This window comes from Nyctibius grandis, chromosome 8, assembly GCF_013368605.1.
Source record: "Nyctibius grandis isolate bNycGra1 chromosome 8, bNycGra1.pri, whole genome shotgun sequence".
NCBI lineage: Eukaryota > Metazoa > Chordata > Aves > Nyctibiiformes > Nyctibiidae > Nyctibius > Nyctibius grandis.
Window position 1 is genome coordinate 23,575,656 of NC_090665.1, and position 14,191 is coordinate 23,589,846.

Consider the following 14,191-nt stretch of genomic DNA (forward strand, 5'->3'; position numbering starts at 1 on the left):
AGCTCCCTCAGCCGTTCCTCGCAGGTCAGACCCTCCAGACCTTCACCACCTTGGTCGCCCTCCTCTGGACTCGCTCCAACACCAGTTGATACAAAGCAAAAAAGCAGAAATTCCAGAAAAGAAAGCAAAAATGGGGATTCCCGCCCCCCCCCCCCCAACTTACTCCAGGAGGCTGGTCCCTGGAGAACATCCCCCAGGTGTGCCAGTTCAGGTCACGTCGAAACATCGTGTGTTCGGTTTCGCCAAATCCGTACAAATATTGGGATGCCAAACGGGTAGAAATTTGAATGAACATGTCACTGAAGGTGAAAGTTGGTAGCTGAGAATCCCAGCTGGAACAGAGGAAAATGGAACAAAATGACAATAGAACAATTTCAGCACCAGGCACAGCTGGTGGTCACCCTTTGAAGGCCAACTCTTCCTCTCTAAAAATCTCATTATTCACTAAAGTAGAAATACAGCCATTATGGTTATCAAGAAAACTTAAACAACATTAGGACTTTTTTTTAGAGCTTAATGTATTTTTTTTTTTAGAGTTTAATGTGGGGGTTTTTTTAGAGTTTATTGGATTTTTTTTGTGCAGGTTATGTTGAAACCTTAGATGTAAATGAGCTTTTTTTCTGTTAGAAAATGAGTTGAAATCTGTTAGCGTTCTTGCAATGACTGCTGGAGACATGGGAGGCTGAATTATGGAATGAGTAATTTACTCCGATTGGTAAAAAGGAACTCAACTTGCAATTAAATTTTGGTTAAAGAATGGCAAAAAAAATTAAATCAAAAAAGAGTGAGGGAAAAAACAAACAGCCGCACAAAACAATGCTAAGGGGAGTATTAGAAAGTGTAGAAAATTGTTGTTGCCTCCAAGATACTTGGGAGTTGCACAAAAGCTGGTGTTTGGAAATGTCGAGCTTGGTACTTGAAGGTCACAGAATCAATGAGGTTGGAAGAGACCTCTGGGATCATCAAGTCCAACCATGGCCCTGACACCACCATGGCAACTAGACCATGGCACTAAGTGCCATGTCCAGTCTTGTCTTAAACTCCTCCAGACATGGTGACTCCACCACCTCCCTGGGCAGCCCCTTCCAATGCCTAATGACCCTTTCTGAAAAGAAATTCTTCCTGATGTCCAACCTGAACCTCCCCTGGCGAAGCTTGAGGTTGTGTCCTCTTGTCCTATCACTAGTTGCCCGGGAGAAGAGGCCATCTCCCACTACGCTATAACCTCCCTTCAGGTAGTTGCAGACAGCAATAAGGTCACCTCTGAGCCTCCTCTTCTCCAGGCTAAACACCCCCAGCTCCCTCAGCCGTTCCTCGCAGGTCAGACCCTCCAGACCCTTCACCACCTTGGTCGCCCTCCTCTGCACTCACTCCAACACCTCAACATCTTTCTTGAAGTGCGGGGCCCAGAACTGGACACAGGATTCAAGGTGCGGCCTCACCAGTGCCCAGTACAGAGGGACGATCACTTCCCCAGACCGGCTGGCTACACTAGTCCTCATAGAGGCCAGGATGCCCTTGGCCTTCTTGGCTACCTGGGCACACTGCTGGCTCACGTTCAGCCAGCTGTCGATCAGCACCCCCAGGGCTCTTTCTAACCACTCTTCCCCCAGCCCGTAGCGCTGCAGGGGGTTGGTGTGGCCCAAGTGTAAGACCCGGCCCTTGTTCTTGTTGAACCTCACGCCGTTGGTCTCGGCCCATCGATCCAACCTGTCCAGATCCCTCTGTAGGGCCTTCCTACCCTCCAGCACGTCGACACTCCCACCCAGCTTGGGGTCATCTGCACATTTACTGAGGGTGCACTCAATCCCTACGTCTAGATCATCTATAAAGATATTGAACAGCACCAGCCCCAGAACTGAGCCCTGGGGGACACCACTAGTGACCGGCTGCCAGTTGGCCTTTGACCCGTTCCCCACCACTCTCTGGGCCAGTTTTTAACCCATCGAAGAGTCCCCCCAGCCAAGCCCTGGGCAGCCAGTTTGTCTAGGAGGATGCTGCAGATGATGCAGAGGACTTTCAGACAGTATCAAGTATGAGGTGGCAGGGGAACACCTCAGCCAATTTGGGGAAAAAATATGGTCTTGTTCAGGTCACGTTTTCCAACTTTCCTCTGGGTTTGTATTTTCACACTTACACAAAGGTCAAGTGACTGTCACTGGAGCAGAGTTTAGTATTTGACAAGATGGGGTCGTTTTATGGGATGGACACAAAAACTTGTCTCATGGCATTTAGAACAGGCTGGGCAATAAAATGTTTTGGCAGGAAAAAAAAGGAAGAGGAAACAGGTGAAGAGAAGAAAGAGAAGGGGAGGTGAAGAAATAATGAAATTAAATTAAATTTATAAATAGAAAAAAATGAAATTAACAAAATGAAATGAAATAATTTAGCAAAATGAAATCTAAAAATTAAAGGAGAAAATTAAAGGAGAAAATTTTAAATGAAAATAGCAAATGAGAATAGTAAAAAATGAGAATAGTAAATGAGAATAGTAAATGAGAACATTTAATTCTGAAAATGAAATGAGAAAATGAAATTAAACGAGCCTGGCTTACATCACTGTCCCTGTGCTTCTGCGTCGAACCTGGATGCCAAATGGTTTGCTCTGAACAGTCACATCATAAAGTCGGTTCTCGACTGTGCTCTCTGGGGACTCGGGGAGATTTAGCGGTACTGGCACCTCGTATCGTTCATTTGCATAATCATAAATCTACGCACGGAGAATTAATTCATTTCAGCGTACGTGGTATATGCATAAATTAGCAAGTTACATTTTCAACAATTCCAGGTAAAAATAGTGAAAGCACTTTTTTGTTTTCCTATTGGCTGATAGAAATTAATCTGCAGAGTGGAAGACTCTGAGTCAGGGACAGAGAATTGCTCAGTTGTTTCTTACCAGCAACGATGAGAAATCTGAATTACTTAAAATGCTTCAGTAAATTTGCTGACATAAGCACTTCCTTGCAATATGTTTTCTGTTTCAAATCCCTTCAAAATATTTGGTTTGGGAATTTACAAACGCTCAGGTTTTATTCTGGTCCAGGAATGACTCCTTTAATTATGTAAATGTATTTATTTAAGTGTATTCTCACGTATGGTAAATGAATTTCACCTTTTTAGGTGAAATTTTAACCAGCTTTGAGAGATTTTTCTTCAGATTTTTCTGTATCATAGAAGTCACAGAGTCACAGAATGCCAGAATCAACCAGGTTGGAAGAGCCCTCTGGGATCATCGAGTCCAACCATTGCCCTGACACCACCATGGCAACTAGACCAGGGCACTAAGTGCCATGTCCAGTCTTTTCTTAAACCCCTCCAGAGATGGGGACTCCACCACCTTCCTGGGCAGCCCCTTCCAATGCCTAATGACCCTTGATGAGAAGAAATGCTTCCCGATGTCCAACCTGAACCTCCCCTGGCAAAGCTTCAGGCTGTGTCCTCTTGTCCTATCACTAGTTGCCTGGGAGAAGAGGCCGACTCCCACCGTGCTACAACCTTCCTTCAGGTAGTTTTAGACTGCACTAAGGTCACCTCTGAGCCTCCTCTTCTCCAGGCTAAACACCCCCAGCTCCCTCAGACGTTCCTCGTAGGTCAGACCCTCCAGACCCTTCACCATCTTGGTTGCCCTCCTCTGCACTCACTCCAACACCTCAACATCCATCTTGAAGTGCGGGGTCCAGAACTGGACATAGGATTCAAGGTGCGGCCTCACCAGTGCCCAGTACAGAGGGACGATCACTTCCCCAGACCGGCTGGCTACACTATTCCTAAGAGAGGCCAGGATGCCCTTGGCCTTCTTGGCCACCTGGGCACACTGCTCATCAGTAGTTCATTCAAGACTAAGAGCAATAAGAGCTGTTTGGTTAAAAGGAGAAACTTATTTGGATGACAAAGCATCATCCATATAACACAAAACCGACTAGAAACGTTATCGCCAGAAATAACCCTGGTTTGACCAGTGGAAAAATACAAACTCAGACAAATTCCCCATCACCTTAAATTGCAGCATGTGGTTGGTGTGATATTTCACTTCCAGGCGAAGGGTGCTGATGGGCACCGTTGATTTCTCGTAGGCTTTGAGGTTGCTCTTGTTGAAGGTGAGGTTGGCCACCATGCCTGACGACGTGTATTTTATGTCAGCGACGGAATAAGCATTGTCAACGCTGCTGTAATAGCAGAAGGGAACACTGGAACTGGAGGTATCTTCCTGCAGGTGGAAACATGATGAAGGAATTATTTGATTGCTGACTTTTTTTTAATTTATTTAGTAGCAAGAATTGCAAAACTCTTGCTTTTACCAGATAGTAAAATATTTACTAGATAGTAAAATACTGGTTAGTGTAGAATTTTGTCCAAAACTTCACGCTGTTGTTAAACAACAAAGAAGCGGTGCTGAACCCACTGATCTCTACACGATTTTCACAGAATCACAGAATCACAGAATGTCAGGGATTGGAAGGGACCTCGAAAGGTCATCTCGTCCAATCCCCTGGAACAGGATTACCTAGACCATATCACACAGGAATGCGTCCAGGCGGGTTTTGAATGTCTCCAGAGAAGGAGACTCCACAACCTCTCTGGGCAGCCTGTGCCAGTGTTCAGTCACCCTCACCGTAAAGAAGTTTTTTCTCATATTTAAGTGGAACCTCCTGTGTTCCAGCTTGCACCCGTTGCCCCTTGTCCTGTCAATGGATGTCACTGAGAAGAGCCTGGCTCCATCCTCATGACACTTGCCCTTTACATATTTATAAACATTAATGAGGTCACCCCTCAGTCTCCTCCAAGCTAAAGAGACCCAGCTCCCTCAGCCTCTCCTCAGAAGGGAGATGTTCCACCCCCTTAATCATCTTCGTGGCTCTGCGCTGGACTCTCTCTAGCAGTTCCCTGTCCTTCTTGAACTGAGGGGCCCAGAACTGGACACAATATTCCAGATGCGGCCTCACCAGGGCAGAGTAGAGGGGGAGGAGAACCTCTCTTGACCTCCTAACCCCACCCCTTCTAATACACCCCAGGATGCCATTGGCCTTCTTGGCCACAAGGGCACACTGCTGGCTCATGGTCATCCTGCTGTCCACTAGGACCCCCAGGTCCCTTTCCCCTACGCTGCTCTCCAACAGGTCTGTCCCCAACTTGTACTCATATATGGGGTTGTTCTTGCCCAGATGCAGGACTCTACACTTGCCCTTGTTATATTTCATTAAATTTCTCCCTGCCCAACTCTCCAGCCTGTCCAGGTCTCTCTGAATGGCTGCGCAGCCTTCTGGTGTGTCAGCCACTCCTCCCAGTTTGGTGTCATCAGCGAACTTGCTGACAGTGCACTCTATTCCCTCATCCAAGTCATTAATGAATATATTGAATAGAACTGGTCCCAGTACCGACCCTTGAGGGACTCCGCTAGACACAGGCCTGCAACTGGACTCTGTCCCATTGACCACCACTCTCTGGCTTCTTTCCTTCAGCCAGTTCACAATCCACCATATAATTAATTAGCTCAAGGCTGTTCAGTCCTGGCTGTATCATTACAAAGTGATGATGATTTAATACTCTATATGTGACCTTCACCTCAATTCCACAAAAAAAAAAAAAAAACAAAAAACCTTTAAGTCTCTATGGTCTCTGGCCATTCTGGATACCTTCAAGAGGACATGCTCAAAAATTCATTAGCGATGTCAGATGAGAGCTCTCCATCAGCTTTTACATTTCTTTACTCATACAAATTATCTTTAAAATACTCATTGGGAATTGTCTTATCTACCAAATATCTCCTGCTGGCAAGGTCAAGGTAACTTTCCGTTTCTTCTGTAATTGCATATAAACACCCAAATTATTCTGAAGTTAGATATGCTGGTGTTACCTAATGCATTAACTTTCCACAGCTGAATAATTATGATTTTTCCTATTAGTAAAAATGAAACTACGCCTGCTCACCTCTTTATTCCTAGTGAAGACTTTTTCATCTTCTGTCACCAAATTCAAAGCCTCTTTTGACTTAAGAAAGGCTTTAAAATACATCCAGCTCATGACCTGACCACAATGTGCTTCCACATGAAGAGCCACTTCATATCAAATATCTTAAATTATAAAAATATATCTAATCACATAAATTCAGGGAAGTTTGTTCACTGTTTCAGCCTGTGGTTGCTTCAGGAGCGACCACCAGGGCTTCATCCTGAGAAGACATGTCCAAGTTTTAAAATGAAGATTTTTGGGGACGATGGATTAATGTCATTTGAAGGAGGAATGAAAAGAGCGTTCCCATCAGGGTAAAATGCTGGCATATATTTACAGACATGTGATATCTAAATATAAAAACTATCAAATAAAAAATCTTCAATATCGAGAATTATGATTTGGGATTATCTGATAGACAGGGACACAACCAAAGTTCACTGAAGGACGAAAGCTTCCCTGAGGTTCAAGGATTTCGTCTTATTCTTGATTCCAGAGGAATTAGATTGATTTTATTTATTCATTCATTCATTCATTCATTATTTACATAAACGTGGTTATTTTTCAATGCATACAAGTGTAAGATAAAGCAAAAAAAGATAAAGCAAACCCTACTCCCCTCAAAAAAAAAAAAGCCGCCTTGCAGGTCCCAACTGCAGTGGCAGATGAAGATGGTGATCTCAAGTCTATTCTACTTTTTATAACCCTATTTGTTACCATCTTTCAAAAAATACAAGTTTTTCCTCTGTTTTTCACATTCTTTGACTAGAATTTGTTGAAAATGATGCTAGTTTCAATAAACCACTTATTTTTTTATGTCTTCAGGCAGAAGGACAAATAAGACTGGGGTTTTTTTGGTGTAAAAATAATACAAAAATAAAGTTATGGTTCTTAATGTGCTTTTTCACTATTTGGTTTTCACAAATTTTGCTTACGGTCCAGACGCAGCCGAGCTGTTCACATTTCTCCTTGGACGCATTCGGACCAGGATGACAATCATATTTTTCATTGACGCTGGTTCCTAGAGTCCAGCTTAACGAGTACGATTTTCCCAGTTCCAGCCGGAGTCCGCGTATGAGAGCAACCTAGAAATATGAAACAATAAACCGTTATTAAATTCTACCTCCCGTCGATGTTTTTTCAGATCCTTAAAAACAAGAAACTGCCCCACGCAGCAACTCACACAAAACTTAGTTTTACAAATTCACACATTTGAAATTCCTGCACAGAAGATCAGAAAAAGATCTGATCCCGCAAGTCCCGTGGGAGCCTGCTGGGGGTGAAGATAAGTCCACGTCTCTTTAGCCTTTTGAAATTAAAATTTAAGAGGTTAAAAAATGTAAGTATTCTTTACCCTCCTACAACATCAATGAAAATCCTAAAGCTGTTCCTCCCCTTACAAATTCAATGTAAAAATAAATTCAAAACCAAAATTTGTGTCACGTGTCTGAGGGCAAACGGAGTTCCGCTCCATTTTAACATTATTGATGTCCAGTTCTGGGCCCCGCACTTCAAGAATGTTGAGGTGTTGGAGCGAGTCCAGAGGAGGGCAACCAAGGTGGTGAAGGGTCTGGAGGGTCTGACCTGCGAGGAACGGCTGAGGGAGCTGGGGGTGTTTAGCGTGGAGAAGAGGAGGCTCAGAGGTGACCTTAGTGCACTCTACAACTACCTGAAGGGAGGGTGTAGTGGATAGTCGGCCTCTTCTCCCAGGCAACCAGTGATAGGACAAGAGGACACAGCCTCAAGCTTTGCCAGGGGAGGGTCAGGTTGGACATGAGGAAGCATTTCTTCTCAGCAAGGGTCGTTAGCCATTGGAAGGGGCTGCCCAGGGAGGTGGTGGAGTCCCCATCTCTGGAGGGGTTTAAGACAAGACTGGACATGGCACTTAGTGCCCTGGTCTAGTTGCCATGGTGGTGTCAGGGCAATGGTTGGACTCGATAATCCCAGAGGTCTCTTCCAACCTGATTGATTCTGGGATTTTGTGATTCTGTAATGTTAAAATATTTAGTAATTAACATTATTATTAACTTACTAATGTTATTATTACGGAAATTAACACAATCGCACTTTTTAGTAAAATATACTGCACGCACTGCGGCATTTCCCATAGTACCAAACTCTCCTTTTCAATACATAAACACAAACTTTACAACTCCAAAGATTTTTCATCCCAGTTTCCCTACTATTATTTACCTTATCCACAGGATTGTAGGTGATATTATGCGAAGAACTTTGTACATCGTCATTCTGCATCACGGTCACCGATACTGGTTCCTGGAGCAATCCCAATATTTTGATTTCTTCAAAAAACAGATTGTTGGGATCGACGTAGTTGTTGGTGGTGACATTCATTTGTAGAACGTTCTGAGAAATAATGAAATAATTGCATTGAATCGCCAAAACTGATTGATCAAAACTGATCTAAATTGACAAGCAACAATTTTTTTTCTGTTATACATATGTAACATTATGTATATTATATATGTTTATCTATTATATGCATAATATATGTATGCATATAATGCACTCACTTTTCTTGACATCGAAAAGCCAGGCTCTGTTTAATAATAATTATAAATAATAATTATAAATAATAAATATAAATAATAAATATAAATAATAAATATACATAATAATTATAAATAATAAATATTATAAATAATGATTTAATAATATTAGATGGGTCCAACCTCTCGAACCACGCCATGGCTATCACATGCACCAACAAAAAACTGTCTTACTACCATTGAAATTGTGGTGTAGATGCTCTGGATTACAACATTTTCTGGCCTCACTCTTCCTCTCAGTCATTGTAGACATTCAACTATTTTTTTTTCCCAATATACCAGGATATTTGTCAATTTTTCAAATTTTTGAGACTTGCAAACAATCCATTCATCTCCTTTCTCATCCTGACACTGATGCGTTACAGTTTTTCTGCTCTATGAACTCTTATAAACTTCATAAATTTTTGTTGTTGTTGGTCTATAAAGTAGCAGGAAATGGGAAATCTTCAGATATTAAAAATAATTAGCGGAAGAAAAGACAAATACCGGATTTCCATCTCGGTCAAGTGACAATGGCACCTCTTAGACTTTGTCAAATGCTTCATTTTTTAGTGAATGTTTTTAGGAAAATAAGGAGGGGAAAAAAGGAATATCCATAGAAAGTATTGTTGGTTAAAATTTAATTTCTTTAAATTTAATTTAATTTTTTTAAATTAAAATGGAAATGAAAAATTCGTTCCTTTAAAATATATACTTACATTGGAAACTTTAAAGTCGTAGGAAATGTAGGATTTGCTGTTAATGGTACCTAAAATAAAAAAAATGCTAATTATTATTATCATTACAGTTACCTTCAAAAGCTACTGAGCAGCTGTAGGACAAGCTGCAAAAATTTATGAAATCCTCATTATTTTCTGAAGAGGGAAAAATGAGTGTTGATATTTAATTCTGCCAATTCAAATCCTTTGTCAAATTGACCCAGGGTGTCAATATTTCTACATTTTCCCAAAAACCTGATTTTTTTCATAGTCTTCTTCAAGTTTGGGAGTTACCTATTGAGTAGTGATGTTCTATGCTGCCGGGAGCGCCAGAAAGCCACCAAACCGGCCCATTTTTGCCCCTTTCATTATGTAAATTTATTTTTTTATATTATTCCTGGCCTTAGAGAAGTGTTTCTTGTGTCTTTCGACAGCCTTTCCTCACTGCCTGTCGTAATTCACTATTTTTTCCAATTATTTTTCTCTAAAATGACGGACTATAAACTCCAATTAAATCAATATATATTAACGCCAACTTTTAGTATATACTTTTGGTGTATTTTAGTAATTTTTAGTAATTTTAGTAATTTTAATTTATTTTAGTCAATTTTAATTCGACTCGATCTGCTCTCTAAGGTTAAGGAACTTCTAGTTTCTAACCTACATTTTATTTCAGTAGAGCTAAAATATTTTTCCCATTTTTTGGAAAACCCCAGTAAGTTTCCCAGTCAAACCAGTCTGCGGAAATAATGGGATATGGATTGGAGAAGATCAGGTCCACCTGAAATTCCATCAACAGGCCACAAAACAAAGCCCTTTGCTCTTAATATTACAGTTGGTTGCAAATAAAGCAAGAAAATCTGTCAAATAAAAGTAATAATCATCATCATCATGTAATAATATAGTAACGATGTAGTGATAATATAGTAATAATAATAAAAAATAATCCACCTTTAATACAAGCTTGACTGTTTTATAAAATGTCTTCCAAAAATAATTTCAGAATAAATGTTAAATTTGCTTTTTGTCTCTTCTGGAAAATATCTATCGAAGGACAAAGGCTTCAAAACCACCTGAATGACTCAAGTATCCAAAGTTCTTTTAATCTAATGAAAACTTAGTGCTTAACTGAAGACTGAGAAGCACCTTAGGGAATTCAACGTTATTCATTTTCAAAAAATACCTTCACCTCAAGATTAAAATAAGAAATCATAGTATTTTTGGTGGTAAGGATCTGGAATCACCTCTGCTTTCCTTAGACGCACCGGTATTCTGAAGGCATTTCACTTCCACAATAAGAAAAACGAATTTATCTTAAAATTCAAGTTTTTTACTTGGGTTGAATTAACTTACGACCTTAGTGTTACACTCAGCTTTTTCTTAAAAGGATGTAAATTGTTTGATAGAAAAACACTTGGAGCTGAGTAGTATCTATCCCAGTTCATCGCAAGAGGTTGCGGCCTGATTATTACATCTGAAAAATAAGTTTTCAGGCAGCTCTTAACAAAAAGTGAGTTGGAAATGTCACACGTGCAGCTTGTTTCACTTACTCAAGTTCATGGATATGCTGCGGGAACCAAACGCCTTAACAATTTTGGGTTCAGTAGCACACCTTTTGAGCTAACAAAGTTCCTGCTGATTTCCCAAGGAGTTTAACTATCAATCAATCAATCAACCAGGTTGGAAGAGCCCTCTGGGATCATCGAGTCCAACCATTGCCCTGACACCACCATGGCAACTAGACCAGGGCACTAAGTGCCATGTCCAGTCTTGTCTTAAACCCCTCCAGAGATGGGGACTCCACCACCTCCCTGGGCAGCCCCTTCCAATGCCTAATGACCCTTGCTGAGAAGAAATGCTTCTTAATGTCCAACCTGACCCTCCCCTGGCAAAGCTTGAGACTGTGTCCTCTTGTCCTATCACTGGTTGCCTGGGAGAAGAGGCCGACTCCCACTCCACTACAACCTTCCTTCAGGTAGTTGTAGACTGCAATAAGGTCACCTCTGAGCCTGCTCTTCTCCACGCTAAACACTCCCAGCTCCCTCAGCCGTTCCTCGCAGCTCAGACCCTCCAGACCCTTCCCCACCTTGGTCGCCCTCCTCTGCACTCGCTCCAACACCTCAACATCTCTCTTGAAGTGCGGGGCCCAGAACTGGACACAGGATTCAAGGTGCGGCCTCACCAGTGCAGAGTACAGAGGGATGATCACTTCCCTAGACCAACTGGCTACACTAGTCCTAACAGAGGCCAGGATGCCATTGGCCTTCTTGGCCACCTGGGCATAACTAATTTCAAACCGTGCAGTAACTGTCCGAGTTTTTCATCTTCAGCTGAGTCTTCTTGTGAAACACGGATTATGTGTGTTCTTGTACCCATTGAAACTCGTTTGGGTGCATAACAGAAAATGAATCGATTGTGACAGGATGGTTTAATGGTTGGCAAAAATCTTCACATAAATAAGACTATTGTGAAATCTGAACAAGCAAAAAAAAAAAAAACCAAAAAAAATTAAGATTGCATTTTTCCACTTGATGGTGAAAAAGGAGTAATAGTTTGTTGCATATTTAAATTTTTAAGATTTATTTTAAATTAAAAATATTTAAATTCAAAATTTTAAAAAGTATTTTTAACTTTAGATTTTTTTAAATTTTATTCTCCTTCCATGAAATCGGTTCAACAACTCAAATCCATAAAGGCTCACCAGTCGATTCTCCATCATCCCAGAATAACTCCCCAGCTGCTTCGTTATTGTCATCCAGTGCAATGATGAGTCCCATGGGATTCTTACGGCTGGGGAAAAAAAAAAAAACAAAAAACCACAATTTTAGATGTATAATAAACATCTGGGCAGACTTTAGCGTTCATATTTTATTCATAAACTTTGAGAATTGTCTTGCACTAGTCCCTGCCTGTCCAAGGTTTTGGTGTTTGATGATATTCGTGCAACAGAATAAAATCCATGGTGAGATTAAAATACTCCACAAAAAGGAAACCCCTCTATTAATCATTAAACATGTTTTGTCATTGGCTGAGGCGGTGACTGACAGTTATTCCCAAATTTCAAAGTGCAAATGCTAAATATTACTAAATAGAAATACTACTACAAGTACTACTACTAATGATGTAATATTGTGATCTGATAATGTAATAGTACTAATATTACTACTAATAAAATCTAATCATTATAATAACGGTGATAATAATAATAATAATAATTCTACTTTTTTTCTTGCAGCCACGTGGCCTCGAGTCACAGAATCACAGAATCAATGAGGTTGGAAGAGACCTCTGGGCTCATCGAGTCCAACCATTGCCCTGACACCACCATGGCAACTAGACCAGGGCACTAAGTGCCACGTCCAGTCTTGTCTTAAACACCTCCAGAGATGGGGACTCCACCACCTCCCTGGGCAGCCCCTTCCAATGCCTAATGACCCTTGCTGAGAAGAAATGCTTCCTCATGTCCAACCTGACCCTCCCCTGGCCAAGCTTCAGGCTGTGTCCTCTTGTCCTAGCGCTGGTTGCCCAGGAGAAGAGGCTGACTCCCACCCCACTACAACCTCCCTTCAGGTAGTTGTAGACTGCACTAAGGTCACCTCTGAGCCTCCTCTTCTCCACGCTAAACACCCCCAGCTCCCTCAGCCGTTCCTCGCAGCTCAGACCCTCCAGACCCTTCCCCACCTTGATCGCCCTCCTCTGCACTCGCTCCAACACCTCAACATCTTTCTTGAAGTGCGGGGCCCAGAACTGGACACAGGATTCAAGGTGCGGCCTCACCAGTGCCCAGTACAGAGGGACGATCACTTCCCTAGACCGGCTGGCCACACTAGTCCTAATAGAGGCCAGGATGCCATTGGCCTTCTTGGCCACCTGGGCACACTGCTGGTTCATGTTCAGCTGGCTGTTAATCAGCACCCCCAGGGCTCTTTCTAACCACTCTTCCCCCAGCCTGTAGCGCTGCAGGGGGTTGGTGTGGCCTTGAGTCCGTTCTTGAAATCACATTTTATAACAATTTAGTGAAGAAAATGTTCAGTCTGGAGCTTTACCTCGCCACCGTTGTGGTGGCCGGCTGCTGGATAGGGAACACGTAGCCTCCTCTCAGGTGCAGCCCCATTTTGTCCGCGGGAAGGTACAAGTCCGTCCACTGTTTTCTCAACCAGATTTTGGCACCCTAATTAACAGGGATTAAAAAGGCAGAGGAGGCTGCATTAGTCACTACTGCCTTAAACCCTGAGTTTTATCTTAATTCTTCTTAATTTTTCCTTAATTCTTCCTTTTAGTCAAAGATTTCAGCTCTGTGGATGTCCATATTGCTGTCAACAGTCACAAAAATTAAACCAGCAACTCTCATTATTTAATTTCAGCTCATTATTTCAGCTTATTACATCAGATTATTTATTTAATAATCAACCCAGCAAGACCAAGTCCTGCTGGGACGCCTGAAGCGAACCGTGTCCCTTTTCCACCAACTAAAACCACCACCATAGCAGTGGGAAATTTATTTCCAGAAACGCAATTAGCAAGAGTTAATGGCAAAATCCTTTGTGCATTATTAGTAATATTATATTTTGCATATATACATATATATATACACACACACACATGCCCTTTGCTTAAGGTTTCATTTAGCTTTGTCTTCCTAAATCCTGAACTCAACCTACAGCTACGTGACCTTCTCACTTGGACAATTATAAATCCCCACCTAATTATCCGACTTACCGAATCATAATCGTACCAGACGGCATCAGGGATATACGCCTGGATGACGTCCACCCCCTGGAAGGGGAACACAGAAATTACTTTCACATTCAACCCCACGTTAAGCCGATGGGGTGGGTTGACCTTGGGTGGCTGCCAGGTGCTCAACCAGCTGCTCTATCACTCCCCTTCCTCAACTGGGCAAGAGCGGGGGGTGGGGAATACATCAAAAAATAAGTCAAAATTTCCAAAAATCATAATAAAGTTGACAAGGAGAGA

At 41.9% G+C, this 14,191-nt stretch overlaps 1 protein-coding gene across 2 annotated transcripts in view; it reads right to left on the minus strand.

The window, feature by feature from the left end:
- LOC137666110 (maltase-glucoamylase-like) overlaps positions 1–14,191 on the minus strand; it is a 62,720-nt gene that overhangs the window by 24,204 nt on the left and 24,325 nt on the right. For both annotated transcript variants that reach the window (XM_068405749.1, XM_068405748.1), the window contains exons 19-27: positions 13,934–13,990; positions 13,261–13,385; positions 11,916–12,004; positions 9,215–9,264; positions 8,143–8,313; positions 6,885–7,034; positions 3,995–4,207; positions 2,556–2,710; positions 164–332 (exon numbers count right to left, since the gene is read on the minus strand). In XM_068405749.1, coding sequence (XP_068261850.1) covers positions 164–332; positions 2,556–2,710; positions 3,995–4,207; positions 6,885–7,034; positions 8,143–8,313; positions 9,215–9,264; positions 11,916–12,004; positions 13,261–13,385; positions 13,934–13,990 — 1,179 coding nt within the window. The remainder of the gene's footprint in view (positions 1–163; positions 333–2,555; positions 2,711–3,994; positions 4,208–6,884; positions 7,035–8,142; positions 8,314–9,214; positions 9,265–11,915; positions 12,005–13,260; positions 13,386–13,933; positions 13,991–14,191) is intronic.